Source organism: Colletotrichum tamarilloi, assembly GCF_030869305.1.
Source record: "Colletotrichum tamarilloi strain Tom-12 chromosome Unknown Scaffold_135.1, whole genome shotgun sequence".
Classification (NCBI taxonomy): domain Eukaryota; kingdom Fungi; phylum Ascomycota; class Sordariomycetes; order Glomerellales; family Glomerellaceae; genus Colletotrichum; species Colletotrichum tamarilloi.
The window spans coordinates 1-26914 of NW_026849518.1; the positions used below are offsets into that span (position 1 = coordinate 1).

Genomic DNA, 26914 nt, shown 5'->3' on the forward strand with positions numbered 1-26914 from the left:
TCCTCGAGAGCCTGACGAAGCTGATCTTCGGTATATTGAGGCATTATATATAGAAGAAGACATGTGCAAAAGATGAGCCCATTTGGACGCGAATTGAAAATGTTGTGATAAAAGGAGGTTGGGGGTGGGCATTGGGTTGTGGTGGATTTTCGCGTTTTTGTGGGTGCCAGAAACAGGGGGGTGCCAGGAAGTGGGTATGTTGACTTATCATAGATGAGCGTTTCCCCAGAGTCAATATGCGTAGCTTTCGTCTCAAGAGCGATCCCGCGTGAAAGGTTATGCCACTCTGAACTCTGTTTTGGCAGTTCTGGTTCCTGATCGACGCGGCCGTGGTGGGATTCACCTGAAACCTGGGTCCAGGGGCGCGCAGCGAGGAAGAAAAACTCCAGCTGGCGGCTATTCCCTGTCGCAGATCAATTTACACGGGACGAAAAGCCCCCCACCAAGAAGAAGAAAAGGAGGACGGCGCTTGGGTGCATTTTCAATTCTTTGGCGGCAGCTCCCAGTCGCAAAGCAGTCGTTAACAGAAACTCGGCACGCAAAGCCGAGTGGACGACTTGGATCAACCTGGGTCTTGACTGAAGTTTTGCAGTTTCTCCTTTCTTGCTGCGGTGTGATGGCCAAGGAGAGAGGCCAGGCCAGACCAGCATCAACCCCGACAAATGTTGTTATCACGGCTTACTAGTTGAACCCAGCGCTTCACAACTAAAGTGAAAATAAAGTGCGATCGTTAAGTGCCGCCCTGCCGAGATATCATAATAGCAATCGCTAAGAACCAATCCAGCGAGTCTAGCGGCGCTGGTCCGGACGTTCCAGAAGCCAAATGCCAGTTGAATCAGGCATGCAACTCCGCCGAGATTTCTTAGTCAGACCAAGAAGAACCGCTCTCTCCGGTCATGCTTCTCCTGTTTTTCCTCTTGTCCAAGCCAGTCTCCATCGGAAAGGGGGGCCATGCCCGTCAGAGAAAAATAAAGCCGTCTCCATAGTCGATTTATGTCTAATATCAGGCTCCATGGCTGAGCCGTCCGGTGGGATTCCCTATTCGATCGAATCTGTCGACGCCCCCGAAATACTCGGATTCTGCTCCGTCTACACACAAGATCGTCGTTGTGGACGATTGCGCCCTGATATTTCGCAACAGATTCTTCGGCATCCACCGACACTGGTTTATTGGGCCACTTCTGCACTTCCTAGTCAATATCAGCGTTGACGGGACGAATTAAGTAATGATGATCGCAGCAACTCGATTCAGTCACCTAACCTAGCAATAGCATCGGCTCGCCCCCAACGTGCCGTGCGTGCTTTCCGCGATGCGACCGCACGGAGCGGTGCCCGAGACTGGGCAGTAAGTTGGACTGACGATCCCACTATCAGCTCCGAGGGCGCGGTACTGACTTGCGACGGTTGTCTCAACTTCATTGACGCCAACGATCGGCTTCCGGGCAGTGTAGCACGGTGGGTCTGCTGGCCTGATTGTCCCGCCCCCATGAGCCGAAATTGGCGACTCGAGAGTTGACGTGAGCACCCGATGAGACCGTACCAAGACCTGCGTTGTATGGAAAGACCCAAAAGGATCTCGTTGTCTCTCGTATATTCTTCTGCCAAGCGGACGAGTGCTAAGATGTCGCGATTTCTAGCAGCAAGTTATCGCGAAAATCTTCAACCCGCCGGCTTCCTTACTCGCCCAATCTATTTGATTAATCACGTAAGTCGGAGCACCCCTATTCGGCCACCCCCCCCCCCCCCCATTCGGCCACCCCAAAAATCCCTCTTAACTACCCTAATTAAAATCCTACCCTTAATCTATAAACTACTATAATAATTATAATTATTATTTAAACGAATTTCTTTTTAGTATATATATTCTTTATTATATTATAATATTATATACCGAAAATGAAGTTATTTAAGCGCTTAAAGTAATTAAAAATAGTATTTTAGTTAAGAGGGCCCTAATTAAGTTCGGGATTTTAAAGAGTATATTTTAAAATTATTAACGAGGTTAATAAGCTAAAGTAATTATTTTTATAAATTAATAAAGGTTTCCCCCTTAATAAGAAAATAGGCTAGTTAAATAGGTTTATATTTAGTATACTCTAGGAGTTATACTAACTTATAAATAAATTAAAAAATTCGCTAAGTAAGTATTATAAGCTTAAGGGGATAATTATCTTTTTAAAAAAAGATAAATAAATACTTTTTTAAAATAAAACCTATTTATTAAAGTTTAGAAAAGTTATTTTATAAATTTAAAGTATATTAATAAAGTATTTATTAAAATAATTAGACCTTAGTTCTAATTATTTAATATACTAGAGATTAAGGATATTAAATAGGTTAATAAATATAATATAAATAAGATTAATATCCTTAAAAATAAGGGATTTAATAAGCTAGTTTTAAATATAATTAAGATTAATATAGTATAAAAAAAAGAGCCTAGATTGCGTTCTTAGATCTTTATTATTAAATATATTTTTATTAATAATAGAGCTATTAAATTATTATTAATTTATAAAAAAAAGTTAGTTTAATAGTAATAGTTCCTTCTTAATTTTAAAGATTTTAATAATTAGGAGTTTATAATAATAAATAATAAGTAGATTATAAACTAAACTACTTTTATATAATTAAGAATAGTTTTTTTATTATAAACTAAGCCCTCCCTAACTAGGGGACTTAATCTATAACTAGAGCCTTAATTATTAATTTTAAATAAGTATAGGAGTTATATAATAATAGAATTTATATAAAAATACTATATTAATAATATCTATTTATTATTCTTATTACTATATACTTCTTATATCCTTTAGTTATTAAATATAGCTATTTTTAGTTTTATTAAAACTTATTATAAAAAGGAGCTTAATAAAGAGGATATAATAAATAATTTTATTATTATTAAAAAGTAGTATTTTTTAGCTTATTATATTATAGCTCGTTTACTTAGTTTAATAAGGAATAATATATAAAGTAATTAGAGAGTAACTAGCCTATAACTACTTAATATAATTATACTTTTTAGTAATTTTATAATATCGTTTAGCCTAACTATATTATTAAATAATATTACTAATATTAAGTAAATAATTATTAATATTATTAAAATCGTTAACTAGACCTCTATAGCGTCTATTATTAACTAATTAACTCTTAAAAAAACTAGCGATTTTTATAAATAATTAAAGCTATTTATAGAGCTTAGGCCTAATTATTATATTTAATATCTACTTTTTTATAAAATTAAAAAAGCCTTTAGTAAGAAATCCTTCTTATTAACCTTATTTTAATAATAAGTTCGAGTTTTAAAAACTAGAGTTAAGCGTATAGTTCTTAAAAAAAAGAAGAGTATTTAAATAGACTTAAATACTAAGTTTACTAATATTAAGGATATAAAGAGGGCTTAAGAAGACGTTAATAAGCGTTTAATTAGTCTTAGTCGAACTATAGAGGTCGAATTACTTAGTAAGAGTAGTAACTATATTATAGTAATAGTAGAAGGTAGTTAATTAATTAACTATAGTTAGTGGCAATATGCCTGGACCTACTTTTGATGGGGTGGCCGAATGGGGGGGGTGGCCGAATGGGGGTGCTCCGACTTAAGCCATGCGCTGCGACGCCCAGATTTTAGCTCGTCTCATCACTCTCGCTGACAACTCTGCTTCATTTACTACACACTAGGCGTTGCCAGCTTCTAGCCAAGAATCTGCTGTCTCGAGGCTATACTATCGATATTGCTTTCAATCAACAGAGCAATTGCTGACAGATGAGCTGACAGAAGGCTCCGTATTTTGACAACCCGCTGTGCGTACGCTATCTTCCAGATAGCGCACTTTCCCACTCTGCTTTCCCCGGCCGTCGTCGCCTCAGTCGAACTCTTCAAGTATCGTAGGTTTGTAAGCATGCACGTGGATAGTCGTAATTACCATCTCACTTGATAACCCAGACTGAAGCAAATCTATAACTTTTACTTTGTGTTGTCTATCTCTTCCTCGAACCAATTTGAATCCACCATCAGGCATGATCGTGTCCCTCATGATCCTCCCCGTCCTCTGTCCAGTCCGGGAACCCATCATCAAACAAGTCTTGTAACTTATCCCTCTTCTTCTCATCGTCCCATTTCTTATTCCTCATCACCTTCTGCCACTTCCTCCATTCCTCATCATTAAGCAAACACGCATCCAGCGCAGCCTCTAACCCCTTGATGTCCAGTTTCTCCCCGATGAACACCATTTCCTGGCGGCGGTCACCCCACTCGCCGCCCTTCTTGATGTCGTGCGTGACAAGGGCGTCCACTTCGCTGTCGCCGGTGAGGTAGTCACCAGGGTCAAGCGTGCAGAACCACGGGCGACCGCCGGTCATCGTAAGCATCGCGCCCGCTTGAGACCAGTCTCCTGCCCTGTGCGGTCGCGTCGCGAGGAAGAACTCTCCTTTCGAGCGGAAGAGCCGGTTGAAGAGGGGGTTGGCGGTTTTGTTGGCGAGGATGACTTCGTTAGAGGGAGGCTCGAGGGGATCTTCCATGTCAGCATCCTCGTCATCAGCTTCGTCCGCTTCTGAGTCATCATCTTCCCATTCCTCATCCTCCGTCTCATCGGCCTCCTCGCCGCTCATGTCAGCGTCATCATCTTCGTCCATGGCATCTTCGTCTTCATCGCCTTCAGGCTCCTCCATTTGCAAAATGAACTTGTCGTACAGTAGAGACCAGAGACGTCTGGGATGGAATGGCCGCGTCCTTGTGTAGATGAAGTTGCGAACGTTGTATTCCTCCGTCTCTGGCTTTGGTGTGACTGCCTTACGCCCATTGACCTGTAGCATCGAGTGTCAGCATATTTCATCTTGCGATGTGTAAGTGGATAGCTTCAGATGGAATCATACCTCGCGGACTGTCATGGCGTGCAGATCTTGCAGCCAGCCAACACCAGACTGAGCGACCTTGAGATCGAATGTGTTGGTGTTGACGATCTCTTTGACGTCGATCTTGCTGTAGCTGGATTCCAGGATCTTGGCTCGCGGGTTGAGTTTCTTGATCAAGTCCAATACACGGGCACGATCGGTTTTGGTAACCTATGTACTCATAGTCAGACTCGTATCACGATATATCTCGCAGGACTGCTCACCATGTCGATCTTGTTGAGAACGATCACATCTGCAAACTCAATCTGGTCGACCATTAGGTCAGATACCGTCCGTTCGTCTTCCGGCACGACGTCGTCCCGTCTTGAAGAAAGCAGATCGCTAGTGTGAAAGTCGTTAAATATCGTAAAGGCATCGATGACAGTGACAGTCGTATCAAGGCGAGCGAACTTGTCAACTCCGCCAGCATCAGCCCTGAAGAGCAGCATTCGTCAGTAAGATCGCGGTCACAAAATCCGCGAGGGTATGGGACTCACAGCCTCTTGAGCAACTTCATGGTATCTTCGTCCAATCCTTCGGGTCCTTCGCCCATCGTAGCCATCTGCTCTGCCAGCCGGGCATCAAAGGTCTCGGCGACTTGTTCGGGCTCGCTGATACCACTGCTCTCGATAATTACGTAGTCGAACTCGTGGAGCTCGGACAAGTTGACGAGCTCTTCTAGAAGGTCTCCTCTGAGAGTACAGCAGATGCAGCCATTCTGTAAGGCGATGACTTTTTCTTCGGTCTTTGTAAGGCGGTGGCTCTTTTTGATGAGGGATGCGTCGACGTTGACACTGTTCGGGGCAGCTAGTTAGTACTAATACATAGAGTAGATAGCAATTAACATACGCTCCGATATCGTTGACGATGACCGCAATGCGAAGGCCATGGTCGCTCTTGAGGATGTGCTGTAGAAGTGTCGTTTTTCCGCTGCCCTGTAATCCAGTTGTTAGACACATGTCACGATCGCTCACATATGTTGATCAGGACTTACCAAGAAGCCTGAGAGAAGGGTGACTGGAAGCGGTTTGCCCTGACCCGGCTTTGTAATATCGACGCCTGAGTCCTGGCGGACAAGCTTCGGAACCTCGTCGGTGAGCTTTGGTTGCGTAGTGGCTGGCACAACGACGGCACCCGTTCTGGGTTTCGTTGATGATGCTGAGAGTTTCTTGCCCATTGTAGATATCCGCGGCTCTCCTTCAACTCTGTAGAACTGGTAAAGATTGAAAATTGAAAGACTTGGAATTATCCTATCGATCTTGAGCTACAATATTTGGATATTTATATGAACTTTCCCAACATCTGGACAACTCAAATCCCACCTTATCTGATCGACTGCCATCAAGGTGTCCGACTAGTGCTAGCTATCATTCCATCATTCCATCATACCGTCTCCTTGCATCATCTTCTTGTGCTCTGCTTTCTGTAGGACATGCGTACGACGGGCCATCCGGGTTCTGACGATGCCCCCGGCGATACAACACGGGATTGGCTGGCTTGTCACCGGGGCCGTCATCACCATCGGCCGCACGCTGATTGGCCGAAAAGACCACGACCGGGACCATATCCCGAAAACGCCTCGCCATATTAGGAAAAAAGAGTTAATGAAAGCATGGAAGATGGATCCAACGGCCGCCTCGGACCCTTGAGAACCTTGAGGGATACATTTCTTGAGTTGATTGTGAAATGACGCCTCGTCATTCGCTTGGGTCATTTCAGACGAGCTACCCTCGGGCCGGTGGTCAACCATGAGATCTACTATGAGCTAGGTAGGGAAGAAGGAAGGATTTAAGGGTTGAAGCCCTTGGGTTTAGGTTTCTCGGCACAGTCAGGGGACGAATTATGGAAGTCTTTTTCATGTTCTCAACCGTAGCGCAGATCTACGATACTACCGTTGGACGGCCGAGTACGTGTGGCTACTACGTTGCTCATTGTAAGTCGGCACTTAGGCAGGTGATATCCAGATCCACCGCTTGTGATTATTCCAGTTTGATGCGCCCAGAACCTCACAAGTACTTGCCTCTTCGCGGCAGGCCGCCAGCTGTGCTCGAAGCTACTAACTCACCTTATCGAAGAAGTGAAGCACCATCATCCAACCTTTTCCCTCAATGGTAATCAATTGCGGCCGAAAAGCACCATAGGAAACTCCATGCCAAGAAATGTCTACTCCGTAGTGCTGCATACGGCCGATACGTACTTAATAGACTTAGGGAGGACTTCTTTCCACAAAACACGACATCCGTAGCCTCTCATCTTGCTAGCTTGTGCATTATCTTCGGACGGCTCAGGTTCAAAAGCGAACATTCCCAGAAGAAATGCGACTGGCTGATCATCTGCTGGGACCATGTGTAACCGGGACGAGACACTGTGATGACCTTGGCCCTCGAAACGACAATGCTCCTCGATCTCGTTCAACTAAACACGGAGCCAAGTCCCGAGGAATGGGAATGGCCCAGAAACCCGAATTTGTGAGAAACTCAGGAGCATGGACGATACAATATGCCGCTACTGTGTAAGCGTGCGTGTCGTCGTCTCCGGCCATCGTCAATTGATCGAGGCACAAAACTCATCAAGATCACAGTCGATGTTGGAAAGAAGAAAGGTGCCTCGCGTACTCATACAGCCAAGAGTCCATTTTTCGCGGATCTAGAGAGCAAGTCACATGAAGCATGATTCTGACGGACCGGAGGGTTATATAGCCGAAAGGACATTGGAGCCGAACAGCTAGTCGAACCGAACCTCGACTCGAGTTGAACGCAGATCAAGCGCTCGGCGTTTAAGCGCCAAAAGGATGAAGGAATTGTCAATGGTATTAATAGAAAGCACGTCGCCTGCCAATGCTATTGGCGTTCAGAATTGTAGAGGGCAACGTCATTGTCAGGTGAGGAGCCGACAAAAATGTTTGCCAGGTGCCCATGCATTCCCAGTTTCATCGTCGACCCCGTTGTGGATGAGGTTGAGCCAGAGCTTACCCCGGATACTACCACGCGACACCCCTTCGACGGAGAGTTGGCCCATGTCCCGAGGCCAGGCTTTCTCTTCAAAGTGCTGTCTGTCCGCAACCCAACGATTATGTCGGTAAAAGTTGACTTGTTTGTTTACAGGTAGGTTAAGCCTGATTTTGTCCTTGCGTCGATCGCGACTGTTCCGTGGCCGAGCCGCTATGCATTGAAGCAAATGGGCTCTGGGCTCGCCAAAAGTTGCGTTGTTGGGCTGGGACGGGTTCATGCACACTTCAGTGCTAGACTTATGCGATGAAGAGCAGCGAGTTGCATCCAGCCTCGAAATACTCTTGTCGCAGTATCGGTCCTACGGCGAAGGAATACGAAGTTGCACCGAGGAATAGAGGGGAGCTGAGAAGACAAAACAGCAATCGGCGCTGCAATCAAGAAGGGACGGAAAATGTTTCCAGGCTCGGACAAGGCCCCCCGACCATGTTTCTAATTCTCTCCGTCCTCGAAGCGCCGGGGTGGGGTTTCCTGCGTACCAACGTGAAAAACTGGCACACTTTAGCATCTCACTCTGCCAACAACTCTTCGTGCCTATCCATGACTTGCTTGCAGTCGCATTTTCGGTGGTTTCAGACACCAGAAAGAGGGCGCCTCCGGGCCAAGCCGCCAAGAAACGCGTCAAACACGACCGAGGGTTTTGGTGCGGCACGGCGGGCTCATCAGAGTGACAGCGGCCGGGGTCCGTCTGAAACCCTCCGAACATGGAATCGGTGTGGTTCACGGGTTGCCCTCTCAGAGGCTCCAGCGTCCCATTGCCAGCTGAGGAGCTCCCCGTTGTCCGGGCCTCCTTGACCCCTTGGGTGTAACTGTGCGGTGCACTGAGGCTGGTGAGGAGGAGCTAGAACTGGGCAAACATGGCTGATGGTTCTAGCGGCTGCGCCAGAGTCATGTTAAGCCGCCTCTGGAGTCCGGGGTCTATTCGTGTGAGCGTCCCCCAGAGCTTTCCCTCGCCTGCGCTTGTCGCACCAAAGACCGGTGCCCACTGTCCCTGAGTCCCTGAGCAATCCGCAGCTTGTAAGAGAGGCACATCTCGAACCCCCCTTGCCCGTTCTTCTTGGAAGTTGTTTGATGTGGGAGACATTTTTGCATGGATGTCTCCGAACTCGTCCGTGGGGTTGAGCGAGATGATCGACACGGCGAGAATTGATAACATGAAGCGAATGCCGCCCACCCCGTCGTGACGTCTGCTTTGGTTCTTGTTGTTTCTGCCTCTGCTTCTGTCCAACATCTCGGGGATTCGTGACTCTATTTCTCATGCGGCGCTTGCGTCATTTTTCCTTTCTTGTTGTTCTCTTCTAGATTTGCAGCTGCGCTGCTTTTTCCTTCACTCACTCGCTGGTCGATTTTACTTCGTTACTGGTTTGTAGGACAGGTGCAGAAGACGCGAAGGCTCGTAGCGATGGACGCAACTGCGACTTGGTCTACTCTGAGGTACGGGATCAACCAAGCATTCTCATCAGTCTTTCAGTGAGGGTCGCTAACCGGTATAAACAGGCAGCGGAGGCGAAGAACTGCACCTAAATTCCCTGGCAGACCTCGTCACAATCTGGCCCGTAGACAAAGTCCAGCACCACCACCCGCTAAGGAAGAAGAAGCCGAGGAAGCAGACGGGGAGCAAGAAGCCGGCGGCAAGCAAGGAGAAGAGGAGGAGGAAGACGAAGAGGGGGCCAAGCCTAATCAACCCGCCAACCAGAGAAAGGAACAAGAGGAGGAGGAGGAAGAAGAAAAAGAGGAGGAGAAGCCTGCAGGCGGCGCTGCAAAGGAAGCCGAGAGCGATTCAGAAGCCGGCGGCCAAGCCGGCGCAGCATCATCAGCCAGCGATTCAGACGCACCACAACCAGGCGCACCGTCAGGCCAGCAATCCGACTCGAGCAGCGATTCAGAACAAGAGCAGCCTCCGCCAGCAGTAACACCACCACCCGGAGCAACGCCAGCCCCTCCCCCGAGTGTGCAGCCACCCCCGGCCGCACCGTCACTCCCACCCCCGGCGGCGCAAGGGTCCCCGATCCCGTCGGCAGTCTTGAACCCGGCATTGCCGGCAAGCTTACCGCCCGCAAGAGGCTTTATTACTCTTGTTCCCGGAGCGCCGCCACCCTCTAACCCACCGCCTCAAGAGGCTCCAGCGCAACAACCGGCGCCGGTCGCGACACCGTCGAGCCCACCTGCTCGCCAACCGCAGAATCCTCCGCTTGCCAGTCAGCCGCCTGCAACACCATCACCGCCTCCTCCTCCCGCCGCCGAAACCACTCCTTCAACGAATCTGCCGCCGCCCCCGGTTGAAAATGCGGCGTCCGGAACACCACAGCCGGAACTTCTCCCACCAAGCTCACAAGTCGAGGCTTCCAACGCGCCATCGGCGTCAGCTGCGCCTGCTGATGGCACAGACCGTGGATTCGCGATCGGAGTCTCCTTCGCCGTTGTCGGTAAGTCATTGTAAACCCCCGCCTTCTAGCCCAAAATTCTAATCAGGGATCGCAGCCATCATCGGGTTGCTCATTGGCGCAGTAATCTTCGGCGTAAAACGTTACAAGAGGAAGAAGAAGGTCGCCGCCGTAGCAACAAACATGACGCAAAACACACCACCGGGCGGTAACGGTATACTCCCAAGAGAGTCCGCCATCCTCAGACAACCGAAGCGCAGCACCCGCGAGATGGAGCGCGCCATGGTCACAACCTTCAGACAGACCAAGATCGCGAACCGTACCACCAAGGAGATGGAAGAGCAGATGATGGAGCAATTCAAGACCGACAGAGCATCTAGGGTGGACGCATCCTCCGCCAGGCCTCTACCGAATTTTTCAACGACGAACGCGATTGCTGCGGTTCCGCCTCTTCCTAACATGCCCAGCAACAATGATCCTATTGCAAACACTAGGAACATGCAAGCGGAGAGCTTTTACTACGAAAAGTCCATCAATGAGCCGCCGGTCGTACCCGAGCCACTGAGGATCAGCACAGCGCAACGACGGCCTCCGACAGCGGTTTCGACAGCGAGGGTGCCGTATCCTGCTTCGACATACGACATGTACCAGGAAGTTGGACAGGGTCCGTACCGGGAGTCTATCAATATCGGATACCAGCCTACCACTAACAACAACGGCTATCGACCATATAACCCGGACAACTTTTACCGGCCGCAGCCGGGTCAGCTCCCCCGAGCGGAGAGGGGACCTGACGGGCGGTTCTCACCCGAGATGGGGTACCGCGGTTGAAAAGTGCCCGGACTGAAGTAAAATCGTGGCACGCCAATACGGTCACTACTGAGAGCATACGGCGACATCTTTTTTCGAGCTGGGATCAACCCATGATATATCGTACCAAGGATCGGATGATGGACCCTCCGAACCAGACCTTGCGAACCACACACGCTGTACTCGGGCATAGATGGGATGACTGCTGTCACTAGTCTCATTTGTCTCACCAATCACTATTATTTTTCCTTTCTTGTTGAATACCCAGGCAGAAGATTGTCGTCCACGATGTACTATATAGATATGCAATAATATCACGAACCATGATGATTGAATCACTCACATAATCCCATCGATGTGTTCTTTTCGACGGCCGATGCGAGGAGTCCGCCACAGCCCATAGTGTCATGATCTGAGTCCTGACAGTCTTCATTTCATTGGCACCCATCTCTAAGTGCCATACTAAATTTGTTTACCTTTAGACGCCCGGAGGATCCGCAATGCAGGTCCAGACGCACGCCTCCTGAAACGAACATCGTGACAGACCCCTGCTATAGCCCAAAATAGTCTCGTCAAAAGTTCCCAATCTTCGAATCCACACGAGAAGTTGCGTAGGGACAGAGTAGGGAGTTGGCGATGCCGCTGCCATCGGAGTGTGCTCACAAGCAGGTCGACATGGATATAAGCCTCATCTTCGAGGTTGCCTCTCCTTTCCACCGTGACAACTCTCAACATTGTGTCAGGAGCGGATTCAAGATAGGCCAGCAGGTAGGTAATTGTGATGCGTTCTACAAAGATGGTGCTACGTGATTCTATCAACTATCCGTGGCATATTCTATGACCCCTGCACTCCTCGTCGCCTACAGGTCCTCCAGGAAATCTATTCCTGATGTAAATTTCATTCTCTCCGCAATCATTTTGGGTATTGGGTCTCCCGTCCCCCACTTCCTCAAGGCAAGAATTAACGGCGTTTCCCCGGACTTCGATGTTATGAAAAGACTGGCGTCAACTTTTCCCCCGTCAAGCAACCATTGTACTGACTGCGGTTTCACCAAGATGTGACCTGCAACATAGTGCAGTGACGTTCCCCCCTTGTCAATCGCTGTGTTTGGATCGACCAATCCCGTATCATACAGATATTGTGCTACTTCCAATTTCCCACGACAGACGGCCATGGAAAAGGGGGTACCCCCGAGCGAATTCTGTGTCTCAATGTCAACCTTTTGTGTCTCGACAAGATATTTGACGATCTCAATCCGCCCCTCTTCTGCTGCTTGTTGTAGAAGTGAATATGGCCTCTCCATAACAGTGAACTTGGACCCGTTTATTCCTGCTATGCGCTTGGCCCAATGCCGCTCCAAAACATCGATATCAACCTTGCCTGCTTCTGTTACGAGCTTGAAAATATAAACGTTGCCCCATTTTATGGCAAGAATTAAAACCACCAGCCAATTGGTTTCGTGATGGCTCTGATACATCCCTATCAAATGACGGACAGCGGTTTCATTTTCGCATATCAAAGCGATGCTGAAAAGATCAAAATATCCATCTTTGAATTTCATGTTGAGTTCAAGCCCACTTTGTGCGAAGAGATAATCCAGAAACCTCTCGTCGCCCCCCCAGATGGCATATATATATGGCGTGTAACCGCGGCTGTCCTCGAGGTTCAGATTATCCTGTCAATTAAATTAGCACGTAAAATCTCCACGTATGAGGGGAGTTCGCTGACTTTATCGGTCCCGCCTAAGAGCTCAAAGATTCTAGCAAGACCGAAATATGCTGCGAGATGTAGCCCATGAACAAGTTGAGGATCCGGCCTTGAATCTAACTTGGATTCATGCTTGTGATTGAACAGGAGAGAGCTGACCGATGAACAGTGCACTTCATTGTATGCTCTGTCGGTAAGGAAGAGGAGTGTTCCCTGGTCTGGGTGATTAATGTATCTCGCGTGATAACCCCAGTTGTAAGCGGCGTAGCGGTACAATGAATCTCCAGTGATGTTAAGCCGATGTCGATCCTTTCGAGACTGTGATAGCTGAGTTTGCTCTTCCTTTTCTAGATTTATCCACATCCGCTCGAAGTGCTCCTCATAGGTGACCCTGAATTTGTCATAAGAAAGATACGCAACGCAAGATTTCGCAAGGAGCGTTTGCGCTTCAGGAATCCAACGCTCCTTCGTCCTCTCGAAGAATTCCTGGGTCGTGTAGTGAACCAAACGGATAATCTTGCTCTCTTCATCAATCGTAACTAGACCAGCACAGACTGAAACGATATCTTCTAGCTCAGGGAGGTTGTCCTCATCTAGTTTAGTCGTCCCTTCCTCCACGGCGAGAGCGTGTTGTAGCTCCACGGTATCGAGTGGTCTTCGAGCGCAGCATATCCAGGACAGCGTGTCCTTTGCGAGAGACCTTTGGTCTTCGAGCTGTCGTTCGATGCGCTCCATGGCATTCTCATACGCAACGTCGTACGCCTCGGAACCGCTAGAAAATTTGCGAAGTGCCTCTTTGACGGCTTTGGCTGAGCGTTTTCCTTGTAGCGAATCTAGATGAAGTTGTGCTAACAGAAACCTTATGGATTGGAATTAGTCAAGTTCAACTCCACTGGCAGGTGACCCAAATCGCATACATTCCTTGAACGGCTTGAATGATAGCATCCTTGATTTGGTCTTGGAGGCCTTCGTTCTTTCTCACAGCTAAGGGAAGCTTCGACATCTGGCCATCTAGGAACTTCATCACATCTCCATCGGAAGCCCGTATTTCGATGCATGGTGAACCATCGAAGTAGCGCTCGATTTCTGGTATGTGCCTAGAAGTCGCAAAAATGTTGACATATGATGTTTCCTGCAAACTCCATATAGCTTCGAGAAACATATTTCGATTTTCGTCGAGTTCATCCAAGGCGTCGATGACAACGTATACTCTGCTGAATCGGGGTACCACGGCTTGAAGACAACGCATTATGTCTTGTTTCGACGCCGAAGACATCCCGTGCCTGTAGGTGTTCTCTACCTCTTCGCACTCTTCTGGCGTCGTGCAATAGAGTTGCTTCAATATGCTGGCTAGCAAGTTACGGGGTGTTTGCTCATCGTGCCGTCGGAAATTGCAAAACATGAAGCTAACTCCAACCGTCGAATTTCCCTCAAACCGGCGTTTGAGATGCTCGATGACGATGGACGAAAGCATAGTCTTCCCAGCACCAGGCATTCCGGGACAGAATAGTGTTCTTCGATCTCCAAGGACCCAGGCTTCGAACTCTGGGGATTCAAGAAGCCATTTTCCAGTTCCCTCTTGCCTCCTATCGAGGTTGTCAATCTGCTGCGTTGTGAAGTCGACTGGCGTTATTCTATCCAGAATCTGTATCTTCCTTTCTTCTAAATGTCTTCCGGCAAGATCCTTTTTCAAAGACCGGACTTCGAGGTTGGTTTTCACCGCAAGCGTCGTATTGTCGATCGAGATCATGCTGTTGATCACTTGGCACCGGCGCTGAAGGTTTTCAATTGCTGACTGCGTCATTTCGCCAGAGAACATCGCTTTGAACCGTTGCCAGCCGAAGCGGCTACCCTCAAGCTGCTTCTGCAGCCCCTCAAGAATACGAACGAGTTCGTCTTGACAAGCAGAGAGGAGGCTTTCATCGTCGGGACTGGAGAGTGTCGTCAGGTTAGACAGCACCGCAGAGTGCTGTCCCTCAAAGGCTACAATAAAGTCGGGATTCTGGATCAGAAGGCTTGAAGTTTCTGACAGTGTTTTGTACAGCCCATCCATCTCATTCTTGAATCTTTTGGCGTCTTCGGGAGCATCACGCCAGCTCAGGCCAAGTTTCGTGCACGTGGTGACGATCTGAGCCACCACGCTGATGATGCCGATGATCCCTGACGGATCCATATTGACAGCTTCGAAGCGATCAGTGATGGTAGAAAAGAGAAGGGAATGGCTAGGAAAGTCGTTGAAAAATGGTGATGTGGAATGAGGGGAAACCAACGTCGAAGGCAGTCGGTAATAGGCTCCGGAATCCAAGTCACATCACAAATGGCGCAGGCTCAAAATCTGCATACGCATGCAATTCATACATTTCACAGCCCCAACGAGCCAATCATTGCTGTTAAGACAGATCAAACTGAATGCGGCCCCTTGTTGTTGGCCATCTGGCCATCTCTGTCCGCCTGATTCGCCATGCAAGCGCCATGCAAGCGCTCGTAGTCCAAGTAGCTACCCGATTGGTTGCTTCGCTTTCTGCCCTTGTGGGATTTGACTGATGAAGTCCTTTGGTTCGATCGCAGTAACTGAAATTGTCACCTAAAGCTCGTTTCGCAGCGCTTCAACTACCACGCTGTGTGGCCCCCATCTACACGGACATCAGAACCGGTCATGAAACTGCTGGCATCGCTAAGCAGAAAGGTGATGGGACCTCTGTACTCATGCGCCTCACTCAATCTCATCAACATATTGCCGTTGGTCCATTCTCTCTCCATATCAGGATTGCTGAGTGGTTCTTCCGTCATACGTGTACGGATGTACCCAGGCGAGATCGAGTTCACCCGAATGAGTGGTATATCTGCGCGGCTGCCCCATTCAGCAGCAAGAGAACGAGCCATCTGAACAACTGCCGATTTTGAGGAATTGTATGCCACGGTATCAACACCCTTGGAATTCGGTTAAAGTCTGCGTACGCCTTTGCTATTCCATTGACTTACCTTGTTGCTCCCGTGAGCACTCATACTCGCAATGAGGACAATACTTCCAGCCGATCCTTGCCTCTGAATCTCCTGGGCTGCAGCTTGTGCGCAGACGAGTGTTCCAATAACGTTGACGTCTATGATACTTCTCGCCGTGTCGATCGGGAAGTCGATGGATGGCGCGTCACCTGAAATTCCTGCACAGGCGACCAAGCCTCTTAAAGGGAACCGTGACTTCTTCATGGACTCCGCGAAGACAAATTTGACGTTTTCTGCGTTCGTGGTATCGCACCTATAGTACCATGCTTGTGTTCCATGACTCTTGGACACGTTCAGCACACGATCTGTACGGGATTAACAATCAGCTTGGTCCAGGAGCCGCAACGGTTAAGAATCTGTGTAACCTTACTCCAGGGCTCTTCTAGAGGGTTCTCTTGTCGGTCAATGCATATAACATCGCCGCCACTCTCCAGTACAGAGCGAGCAACTTCTAGGCCCATAGAACCTCCGCCGCCAGTGACTACCGGTGTTAGAAAATTCAGGTATTTGAGGAAACATGGGTTTCCGCACTTAATACAGTCCGTCCGTCAAGTCTGAAGAGCTCATTCACTGACTTCTGCGGGTCACCCACTGATGGCTTGGTTTCTCTGACGCTCGATGACATCGTCACCCACGGAGAAATAAGACTGATGATCGCTGGTCAAGCTCGATTTCAGCGACGCAACAGGGTTTGTATCAAGGTATTCAGGGAAACCATAGACCGAGCGAAGGTCTGCTAGAAGGTTGGTGCCTCGCCCTCGTTGATGTAGTGTTGAGATTAGAAATGCGAGGATGATGATTTCCGGTTAAACTTCAGTCTTCACCACAAGTCTACTTCCCCGCATCTGCGTCTTGGTTGTCCGCAGTGCAAAGCTTCACTTCTGGCGTCTCATTCGACGCTTTAGCACGTTAATTTCTGCAGGAGACATCTGCTTTGATCAGTCACATGCATTTCATTGATGTGGACGTTGGCCATGCAACCAGATTCGAGCCTTGTTAACGAAGACCTCGAACGTAAATCAGTAATGCGCCAAGATAAGTTGTCTTTAGTGCGCTTCCAAACATTACCCTATCCTCTGCTTTCTCCTTACCCACACCTCTTTATCTATACTTTCTATACCTGGAACATCCTCTCCTATCGGTATTGCACCTATTGATGCGGTGTCACGCAACTGAACCTCCCAGATACCCAGCTTATATCGCGCGCGGTCTGCCATTCCAGAATGCAGATCAAACGACCAGCCATGCTTGGGACATGTCAAACCTGCGCTCAAGACGATCCCGAAATCTTCAATGTCGAACGGTGTCCCATGTGAAAGCGGATACGAAGAATGTGGGCATTTCTGATATGAAAGTTAGGTCATACTCGGATCACAAAGGCACGTCTTCATGGGGCGGAAAGACTCACATGGTCGACGGCGTGAAATTTGCCCTTGAACTTGAAAACAAGTACTTGATCTTTCAGATCACCCTCAAGCTCAGCGAAGTTGAGAACATCAGGGGCCAAGAGGACCTCTGTACTGCGCGAAGGATCCGACTTCCGCACTTGGAACACCTTGCAACCCGCTTTGAGATCTGTACCACAAAAACGGAGATCTGATAGGTTGCCTTCATCGATCCCAAGATTGGGGAATGACGAGTCGAGGCCGGCGAAGAACCATCCTGCTGAGGACCGCGATCGCCCTCCAAAGGCATTCATCCCTCCTCAATTCGGAAGTAAGACTCTTAGCATGGATTCGACGGATTCTGATCGGTGCTTATCGGGATCGCGAAAATAGCGGTGTTCCCGTGACATTTGTGGCGGTCATCGCGTCAAGAATGATTCCTTTGATGATTTTCGAGAGGTCACGTGCTCAAACACGTGAGTGGGACCATCATGTTTAAATCCGCTGGAGTCTTACATCGAGGACGCATCAAGCTCAGATGCTCCCCTAGAGAGAATGTAACATTGCTAATCTGTCACGAGGTCATCTATTGAAGCAAGACCCTTCTGTGTCCGTTGCGATGGATCCGTTTGTTTCTTCGTGAGCGCTGATCGAGTGTGCACCCGTGAAACAGATGCAAATTGATTTTGTCTTACATGGAAAAATATTTAGTTCTCATCAAGTCTCCGTGTCAATTATCGCAGAAGCAATAGAGAGGATACTTTGCCAATATTTATTAGCATAGATTTTCTAGCATAAGTGTTTGGTTGATGGGATCTATTGGGGAAAATGCTTAGACAAGTTCGAGAGCCTGGCAGCTCGCCGAACCTACCATTTCCGGCGGCCCGGCCCTTGCTGAGGAGTAAGCATATCCTCTTTCCACGTGGGTACAATGTGTTTACTGAGTTCAAATGTAGTCTAGCAAGGCCTAGAATCATGACAGCTTGTCAAGGTAACGTAATGAGGAAAGGGGAAGAGGTGACTTTCTGGAGACAGCTGTGGCTGTATATCTAGGCTCTTTCCGCTCAAGGGTAAGCCGCCACATCAGAGCCTTTCGGATACCAGGGCGCAGAGATTGGGTGTTTCTAGGGTGTTGAAGAATACTAGGAATGATGATGTGGGGAACTAAAAATCTCCATTGTGCGAATGCGCCGTCTGATTAACTGGTCAACCGTCAGGAACATCGTTGTTGTTGACTTGGCTGGTCCTCACATTTTGTTGAGATACATCCCTGCTTAATGTTTCTGATGTTTCTCTCGAAATCCAGCAAAATGAGGGTAACAGACAAAGAGCGTCGAACATACTTGTCCGAGACGTTGGTGTCTTGGCTGTCTCGGGTCTAGTAAGCGATGACAACTTGACCCGGAAACCGCCTCAACCGATCTCTCCAGTTCCATGTACTTGATTGTGTAAGTAGAATGTCCAACGTGGTTAGAACCGTGTGCCACGCGGAGAGTCTCTTCTTTCTTAACAATGAGCCCGGGTTCTAGATCCAACATCATTGCCGCACAGTTTCCTGTTGAGTCAACTCCCGCAACGCATGGCTCACAACGTAACGCATTCTGGAGCTTGCGACCCGACTTCTCGGAGTTCTTGGCACGGGTGCAGGTGCCATGGGCGGAAGAGCCTCTTTGTGTTGAAGCCTCAAGGCCTATCGTGGTGCCCTCGCTTATGGGAACTGCGGTTGACTCTGAGTACTTTACAGCAAAAGGGCCATTGCTGATTCGTCGCTTTGCGAAGTGCAAGTGCGAGTCTAGCTAGATGCGAGTTGGACTAGTATAGGTCCCAGACCCCCGGGACGTCGATCGGCCTGGCCGTTTAGCCCGGAACGTCTGACTGGTATCAGCAGAGACACATGGCATGGCGCCTCCCTACCACCTCCCTTGCCCGCGTTAAGATCCTTCATGGCTGAACGCGGCATAGTTTACGGCCGGGCCAGGATAGGGCGATCCCGCGCACCCCACATTCGAGATGTCAACCGTATACCACGATAGAAGACATTGTGTCTTGACCCATTTTGTATAATGCGAAGCGAAATGCTAAGGAATCAAAGGGCTGCAAGGTCTTCAAGGGCTGTTAAGTCCTCTCTAGAGCACTTCCACTTTCTGGGTTAATCCTATCGTCCTAGATCAGATCCAATACCAAGGGCGTATGTTTTGGACGGTTCCACGTGTCTCATTTTCTTCTTTTACGGCCGTCCTGCGCTTGGCTGGATGATCACAGACGCAAGCGGCAACTCCTCATTCGACCGCTCACGGAATGCCTCCAATGCATAAGTACAACCTACCGCGCCCCAAGATCTCAACGTCTTCTCCAAGCATCCAATCTGTCTCATCTGGCATCCGCCCTCGATCCCTAGCGCCTTTGCCCTCAAACTCTCACATCGGCATCATGTCTGCGACTCATCTTCCGAACGGCTACAAGTCGTTCGGCCCGAAGGCCAACTGTACTCTCGAGGTGTGCCCGCTGGAGGCTAGTCTTCTACGTTATCGCCCATCGGTGCCAGTCAACGGAACGTTCATCGGGCTCTTTGCCCTGGCTATGATCATACATACTATCCAGGGGCTTCGATCAAAGAACTGGGGGTTCATGGCTAGCATGATTGGTGGATGTCTACTCGAGATCGTTGGCTACGTCGGAAGACTAATCCTCAACGACAACCCATTTTCTTTTGGCGGGTTTCTTCTGCAGATTAGTAAGTCCCACCGAGAACCCGATGGTTTGACTGGACCTAATCTCCTCTTGTCGCAGTCTGCATTACTGTCGGTCCAGTCTTCTTCTGTGCTGCCATCTATGTCATGCTATCCAAAGTGTAAGTCCATCCTGCAACCACTATCAATCATCCAGTCGCGACAACTCTGACTAATTTTGGGAGCGCAGAATCATCCACGTCGATCGATCGATCTCTAGATTCAACCCGAAATTATGCTACTTTGTCTTTATCCCGTGCGACATCGTATCGCTTATTCTACAAGCAACTGGCGGTGCCCTATCCAGCATTGCGAGCGATAAGGCAGCCGTGCAAAGGGGCGTCAATGTCTCGTTAGCCGGGCTGATCTTCCAGGTTGTCTGCCTAGTCGCCTTTTGTGCTCTCTTCGCGGACTACCTCATTATCTGCATGAGGACAAACGCTCGACAACGCATGACGAAAAACATGAAGATCTTCTTGGCATTTCTCTTCATCTCTACTATTCTGATCTTGGTACGATGCTCTTACCGTATCGAGGAACTGAAGGAGGGATACTTCAGCCCAATGTTCCGCGATCAACCCTTGTTCATTGGACTCGAATCTTCGTGAGTCTTTCTACATCCGGGATACTGCTCGATGGTCTGGCTAATTTGCCTCCAATCCTAGTGTCATGGTAGTTGCAGTATTCTGCTTGGTCATCGGGAACCCTGCGATTGGCTTCAGCACGACCGGGGAGAGAAAAGAATCGACCGCGTCAGAAGCGTTCGATCACCTCCCATCGCGGCAGGATAGCATGCCTATGGAGATGAGCGGCAGAAAGGACACGCTGCCGGGCTCGATCAATGTATGAAGCAGATGACGCCTACGAAGAGCATCCACTGTACTGTTTACTCACGAAGATACCACAACTTTCAACTTTGCCTTCCTTTTTGACTAATTCGATTCGAGCTATTCGTAATCTGACATAACGCTGGATCCTAAGCTCTTCAATCCTATTTCCATGATTGGAGACTCGATAGAAGCCCCCACAGAGTATTCCTGCATCATTTTGCGGTACATTTCGGCATCTGACATACCACAGTGACCCTATTTTGGTGGGCTACGATACATGTGATCTCTAGAAACACAAATCGGCAGCCTCTGCTCCTCGGCCAACTTTTTCTTCTAGTCTTTCTCGGATTGAATTTCTTGGAGGAAGCGTCTCGTCATCGATCGTATCAGACGTCCATCTTCTTGCTCGGGGCACTGGAACTCGGGGTCTGTGGAGTTCCATCCCCATCTTGGCTCGTTGTCGGCGCGACGTCCACCACAGGGAGGCCACATCTTGTGCATGAGGGTTCATTCGCAGATTCGCAAGCGCATCTTCTCGAGCTGGGAAACGATGAGCACTGGGCTTTCTGTAGAGGCTTTGGCACGGTCCACTTACAATCGCGTGATAGAGAGCACATACCACAGCGCCATCAGGATCAGAGTCACTGCGGTGGTAATGCCGAACCAGATCAGAAAGACCGAGGCTTCGGGATCCATCTTGAGTGATATAGTCTCGGTTGCTCGATGTTATGCTTGAGTTTGGGAGGTCTTGGGGTTACTGCGAGTGCGGCGCTGGTGTGCTCCTGTCTTCGAACTTCCTGATTCTGCTTTGATGGGTTGGGTGGTGGACTTTGAGAAATTCAGCGTCATCGATCGTGGGAAACTGCTTCTTATTAGACGCAGGCTGCATCCAAAAAGGTGCCCTGATGTCTTAAAGTTCAAGCCTCATGGCTGATGACCTTGAGGATCTGCAGCCGCAGTGGCAGCACTGCTAGAACTCTCCTGGTTAATCAGAGCCTAAGAGTGAAATTATAAAGATGCAGCGGCGACCATCTCGCTCTTTTCAAGTGTTTTCTGATAGACGTAACTTTTTACCAGGCCCACTAGATCATGAAAAGATAGAACGTCGGTGCAGACCAAGATCAGCATGTGCTGCGAAATTTATATAGCAGGATCAGTAAAATCTCAACTTTTCCAGGAGGAAACTTGAGGTATTATATCCGTCCTGCAAAACACTTCGACGGCTCCAGGGCTAGTCGCTCTCAAACCCCCCACACGTCACTCAAGACATTCGTCAAATATAGCGGACCAAAGATGACATTGTGTTTGTCAATACGCATTCTTCATGAGAGCAATACTTGACATGTTCTATGATTCAGCATACTGTAGCTTGACGCTGACTCCATCTCTAGGAACCATGGTGAAGTGGATGTCCTTTCTCGGCTCGCCTGGCGGTCCAATCCACTCCATGCTCTTGAACCTTTGGATGAGTCTGACCAAGAAATATGCAGCCTCTGTGAGAGCGAATTGTTCTAAGGCAAGTTAGCATTCCCCTCACACTACTGAACGCAGAAATTGTCAGCGGATATGGGATGACTTACGTCCCAAGCAGATCCTCGGACCACCACTAAATGGAATATAGTTCCAATCTAGTCGGACACCCTCCCATCGCTCCGGCTTGAACTCCATCGCATCCGCCCAGATATCCGCTCGTCGATGCAGAAGATACGGCACAAAGGTGACGGTCTGGCCCTTCTTGATCACGATGGGCGATAACCCATCAGCTCCGCCACCTCTTGGCAAAACCGTATCCCGTACCGCATATCGGCTGTTAAGTGGCGCGACATTGTACACTCTCAACGTCTCCCGCATCACAAATTGAAGATATTGTGAAGACTTGAGCGTCGCAAAGTCGATACCCTCAGGTTTCTCAGAGTACTCCCCAAACTCCGCCACCACCTCTCCCCGAAGCTTCTCAAACACAGCCGGGTGCCGCGCAAGCATCAGCAGCACCCACGAGAGTAAAGATGCCGTGGTATCCCGACCCGCCAGAAGTATCCCTAGGATCTGGTCCCGCAGCTCCCCGCGGTCCCGCGTTTTCTCTACGAGGGTATCCAGCAAGATGAACTTGTCCGTCGACGGCTTCGCGCGCTTGAGAGCCAGCTGGACGTAGTGGTCGACGTATCGACGGATGTAGTCAATGGACTTAGTGCCCACGCTACTTGGTGCCAAGAAGTACAGCCCCTGCAGCCGGGCACGCAGAGCGATGTACATTTGCGCCTCGTGGAAGGCCGATGCGAAGGACATTTCACTTCCTGCTTGGTCAGCCGCCATAGCCGTCACCGCACTTGTCGATGTCGACATCTTGCCTAGAGCAGCGGCCGTTTGTGAATCGACCGTTTCGCCAAAGAGGAAGCCGGTTGCCGTGTCGAGGGTGAAGCGGAAGATCAAGGGCATGATATCAACGGACAGGGCGCCGTCGTCCGTCTTCTGGCCAACGAATGGCAGGGCCCGGAACAGAGCTTGCACGGCACGTTCCGTACCTTCGAGGTCGTTGATGTTCTCACGCGAGAACTGCGATCGGAAGAGCGATCTTGAATGTTCCCACAGGGGACCATCGTGGGTGAAGATGTTGTTGCCCTCTAGCGGCTTGAATTGCGCGATTCTGCGCGGGCCGAGCTCAAAGTCTCGGAACTTCGTCGCAAGGATGGCCTGAATGTTGACGGGGTCGATAGTATTTACCTCGGCTGGGCCGAAGAGGCCTGTAGTGCTGAAGGTGTCACCGCACTTTTTGAACTTTTGGGCAATGACATCGTCGAGGATGTCGCCGCCGCTGCGCACCACCTTGACGGCGCGCCAGACATTGTCGATGCCGAAAGGGAGCTTTGAGGAAAAGTGCTTGGGAAAAGTCGCGCCGTTTGACTTGGCAAAGAGAAGAACGCGGCGACGGGCGAGGAAAGTTGAGACAATGTAGTAGATCACGAACGCCAGAAGCGCGAATAGCACTACTGGCAAGGAGAGAAGCGCCATGATGGGAGTCTGTCTAGCGCCTAATATCGACAGATGAAAACTTCAGATGGCCCGTCGTACATCGTTCCAACGAGCCGGAACCCCACGAGATATATATCCCTCTCACGATGCCTGTCAAAATGGCGGCAAGGATTGGCACTAGTCGTGCAAGGAAGAGGTGGGTTTAATCCCCGTTATCGACCATGATCCGCACTGGCTTCCACTAAAACCCCAGCTCTCTGAAGTTTCCGAACTGACGAATCGTAGCACTCGCTACTGCGATTACCCGGCGCGGAGATCGTGGGCAATAAGAAGTCCGTCTCTACCCCATTGTTATACCATTCAAATATGCTTTCGTTCTCGTTTTCGCGATTCTACAGGTCGTAGTACTGATGGGGACACATGAATGCCAAGCGAGGAACAATCGTTGGCCTTCTGTTTGTGTTGTATCGACCAACGACAACCTGGACAAACTTCATCTGCAGGAAAAGCATATGCCCCACCGAATGTTGTTTGCTTGAGTTATCGTAGTTGGAGATCATGGCGTTGGTGCCCGAAGTGATATCATGCCTCGGTCGGCGAAGCTGAATTTTGCAATAACCTTTCGGCGCCGGGATCTGAGCTGCTGGCGCATGTCTTGGTTCGGACTCCAAAGGCCTGGAGCTCGGACTGCGTGGGGTGGCGGTCTAGATTTATGGAGCCCCCACAAAGTAGGTTCGTGATGTTGATTCATCATGGTCCACACGAGATGCAAAACATGACTCAATTCTTGGAGAGATGTCCTTAGATTGAGGTTACGTCTGGGTGTAGTTAGATCGTTGTATGGGATTAATAATTCTTCGACACCGAGACGAATTAAGGTTCTGACCATCAAGTCCGAGGAATGGTAGTATTTAGCGGCGTAGTAATATCGCTTTTGAGTTCGCGCCCTATGGACGGGCGACGACCGCCCTCAGAGCCCGAATGATATCATGCCAGCGGGATGTATTGATCAGGATTTCAATGTTTTGGGGATTTATTTACGCTGAAACCAGCCGTTAAGCACTTAGGATGATGTAAACTCCAGGAGTTCCGCACTATGGCTGCGAGGAAGGGTGATCGACAACTTTAGAGAGGGCCATGCATTAGCTAAGGGCAACGGGCAAAGCAATTTAGCGTAAGCTCCGCTTCTGCTAGAAATTGGTATCTTCTAACGAACAAGAAGGGCATTTGTAATGGATTTATCGCATCAGAGCTTTTAAGATGCTTCTTTTCGGCTAGAACGAGAAGGGTGTGGAATTTGAAAGGGTAGTCGTTACGAAGGAACAAGTTAGCAACCTCGTTGTTCATGCGATGTAACTGTATGGAGTGAAATGAGCCTAGGGTGAATCTATGAAGAATTTCTCGACCCTGACATCAATTGCTGTCTTGACTCAAATTTCCCTGACCTCTAGTTGCAAGATATGTGCCGGTTGTGCCAATCACAGAACCTCGTGTCTAAAAGGAAGATCTTACCTTACGTCAGCAACGCATGGGCAGAAGACAAGGTCATCATCACAGTGGGTTCACTCCAATCGAGAATGTCTAATATGATGGGAAACAGAGCTTGAACTAGATGCGGCCTAGCAAAATACGAAACGGAACAAAAGCGCAGACAACAGAAAACCTCAAGCCTTTGCTCTCTGCCGATTGCCAGGGGAGAGGCTCTGGATCATGCTAGGATGATTAAACTTAGACGGCTGTTCGAGCTTATGAGTTTTTGGAGGAACGGATGCTCGATGGCGAGGTGCATCGCAAACATAACCAGCCAACGCTTTTGCACAAGAGCTGATGGGAAACACCGATGAAATTATCTCGTGACCAAGCACCTGCTAAAATCTCAAAGCTAGATACATTATAGACAACCGCCTCAATTAACAGAAGTATCTCCGCCTAGAGCTGCAAGAGCGAGTCGTGCAGCATTGTCGAACTCGAGCTGTCTGTATGTCATCTCTTCCCATCTTCTTTCTTCTATTTCCACTTATTTCCGCCTTTTCTGCGCCTCGATGAAGACTCGTTCGCTTAGAAATGTCTCTATGGCTGCTGCTCGAAGTGCTCAACGAAGTCGGCCAAAGTCTGAGCCGTTCTGCTCTGATGATAGACCTCGCGAGCATTCGCATTGGTGCCGTTGTTGTGGATGTGATACATGTTGCTATGGCTGGAGGACTTCACATATTCGGAGATTCGGTGCTGGGAGAGGGTATTGTCCGATTCCGAGTTGGAGTGTACGTGTGAGGATTTTGCTGACAACTTTCTGTTGGCAGTCCTGTTAGTTGATTGAAAGTCGCGCACAATTACTAGCATGTCTTGTCGAAGAGCGGGGGAGAAGGTACCCGTCATGGAGGGGATCTGTAGACTTCATGTTGCGTAGAAAGCAAAGCTTGGTAGATGGGCGTGGGAGAACAAGAGGATGCTGTAGCAGCTACAGAAACAAGGCACCGAAGGGCGGCCTACCGGAGTCGCAAGCTGACGCAAAGGGGCAGACTGGTCTAGATGAGCTCTTAGCTACAGCATGTCATGGTAACGATGAACGGAATAATTCACTCTGGTTTTATTATTTATACTCATGAGCCTGGCGAACCAGGCACGTTTGCCTAGAACGACCAAATATCACCAAGAAACGTCTGAGAGAGCAAAGATCATTCCTCATTTCGATGTTTCTTGACCTTTGTGTTGAACGCCTTGCCTGCAGCTAGCATCCAACTTTTTGAGGCGACAACATGCACCTCAGTATGTAAATTATGGTGTGGGTGGCAGTGGTCAAGCTGGACGGGAAGATGGGCCAGCATGGCGGGGTACCTGGTCTCATTCGACTTCTACCAGGCATGTCACTCGCTACCTATGAGAGCGACCTCGATAAGAGCATTTACGGTATAAGAACGACACAATGTACAAGACCGGTGGCCTTAACGTACATATCTTTGTTCCGGAGGAGCAATATCGGGCATCCACTGAGAGATTGATCACTTTGATGTGTCGCGATGTGTCGAAGGGTGTATGTAGCGTCGATTGCTGCCCGCCAGTAGCGGTCTCGGTCTTTGCGACATCAAGCTCCCTGGATTGAGATATGTTTAATCTAACATGGATGCTTGGGGAGGCAATGCCTCATAACTCGTGAACTGTTGAGATGACGACATGAAATGACAAAAAGCTAG

At 49.0% G+C, this 26914-nt stretch overlaps 10 protein-coding genes across 10 annotated transcripts; 3 read left to right on the forward strand and 7 right to left on the reverse strand.

The window, feature by feature from the left end:
* Window positions 1-4017: 4017 nt before the first annotated feature.
* CTAM01_14794 (CobW/HypB/UreG) lies at window positions 4018-6073 on the reverse strand (the record flags this gene model as incomplete). The annotated part of the gene is made up of 6 exons (XM_060530793.1): window positions 4018-4809; window positions 4879-5067; window positions 5121-5331; window positions 5394-5690; window positions 5746-5831; window positions 5891-6073. The coding sequence occupies 6 exons, from the start codon at window positions 6071-6073 to the stop codon at window positions 4018-4020; spliced, it is 1758 nt and encodes a 585-aa protein (XP_060374602.1).
* Window positions 6074-8150: 2077 nt separating this feature from the next.
* On the forward strand, window positions 8151-8699 carry CTAM01_14795 (uncharacterized protein; the record flags this gene model as incomplete). The annotated part of the gene is made up of 1 exon (XM_060530794.1): window positions 8151-8699. The coding sequence occupies one exon, from the start codon at window positions 8151-8153 to the stop codon at window positions 8697-8699; it is 549 nt and encodes a 182-aa protein (XP_060374603.1).
* Window positions 8700-9306: 607 nt separating this feature from the next.
* On the forward strand, window positions 9307-11119 carry CTAM01_14796 (uncharacterized protein; the record flags this gene model as incomplete). Its single annotated transcript, XM_060530795.1, has 3 exons — window positions 9307-9338; window positions 9402-10330; window positions 10386-11119. 3 exons carry the CDS (start codon window positions 9307-9309, stop codon window positions 11117-11119), a joined length of 1695 nt encoding a protein of 564 aa, XP_060374604.1.
* Window positions 11120-12086: 967 nt separating this feature from the next.
* CTAM01_14797 (ankyrin repeat protein) lies at window positions 12087-14979 on the reverse strand (the record flags this gene model as incomplete). Its single annotated transcript, XM_060530796.1, has 4 exons — window positions 12087-12138; window positions 12233-12774; window positions 12981-13578; window positions 13724-14979. 4 exons carry the CDS (start codon window positions 14977-14979, stop codon window positions 12087-12089), a joined length of 2448 nt encoding a protein of 815 aa, XP_060374605.1.
* A 437-nt stretch (window positions 14980-15416) lies between these two features.
* CTAM01_14798 (short chain dehydrogenase) lies at window positions 15417-16654 on the reverse strand (the record flags this gene model as incomplete). Its single annotated transcript, XM_060530797.1, has 5 exons — window positions 15417-15737; window positions 15789-16114; window positions 16180-16290; window positions 16402-16566; window positions 16645-16654. 5 exons carry the CDS (start codon window positions 16652-16654, stop codon window positions 15417-15419), a joined length of 933 nt encoding a protein of 310 aa, XP_060374606.1.
* A 219-nt stretch (window positions 16655-16873) lies between these two features.
* Window positions 16874-17508, reverse strand: CTAM01_14799 (Rieske domain-containing protein; the record flags this gene model as incomplete). Its single annotated transcript, XM_060530798.1, has 2 exons — window positions 16874-17152; window positions 17218-17508. The coding sequence occupies 2 exons, from the start codon at window positions 17506-17508 to the stop codon at window positions 16874-16876; spliced, it is 570 nt and encodes a 189-aa protein (XP_060374607.1).
* A 960-nt stretch (window positions 17509-18468) lies between these two features.
* CTAM01_14800 (uncharacterized protein) lies at window positions 18469-19139 on the reverse strand (the record flags this gene model as incomplete). The annotated part of the gene is made up of 2 exons (XM_060530799.1): window positions 18469-18986; window positions 19109-19139. 2 exons carry the CDS (start codon window positions 19137-19139, stop codon window positions 18469-18471), a joined length of 549 nt encoding a protein of 182 aa, XP_060374608.1.
* Window positions 19140-19624: 485 nt separating this feature from the next.
* Window positions 19625-20772, forward strand: CTAM01_14801 (parasitic phase-specific protein PSP-1; the record flags this gene model as incomplete). The annotated part of the gene is made up of 4 exons (XM_060530800.1): window positions 19625-19928; window positions 19985-20045; window positions 20114-20527; window positions 20589-20772. 4 exons carry the CDS (start codon window positions 19625-19627, stop codon window positions 20770-20772), a joined length of 963 nt encoding a protein of 320 aa, XP_060374609.1.
* Window positions 20773-22100: 1328 nt separating this feature from the next.
* On the reverse strand, window positions 22101-23762 carry CTAM01_14802 (cytochrome P450; the record flags this gene model as incomplete). Its single annotated transcript, XM_060530801.1, has 2 exons — window positions 22101-22264; window positions 22334-23762. The coding sequence occupies 2 exons, from the start codon at window positions 23760-23762 to the stop codon at window positions 22101-22103; spliced, it is 1593 nt and encodes a 530-aa protein (XP_060374610.1).
* A 2031-nt stretch (window positions 23763-25793) lies between these two features.
* On the reverse strand, window positions 25794-26099 carry CTAM01_14803 (uncharacterized protein; the record flags this gene model as incomplete). The annotated part of the gene is made up of 1 exon (XM_060530802.1): window positions 25794-26099. The coding sequence occupies one exon, from the start codon at window positions 26097-26099 to the stop codon at window positions 25794-25796; it is 306 nt and encodes a 101-aa protein (XP_060374611.1).
* Window positions 26100-26914: the final 815 nt, after the last annotated feature.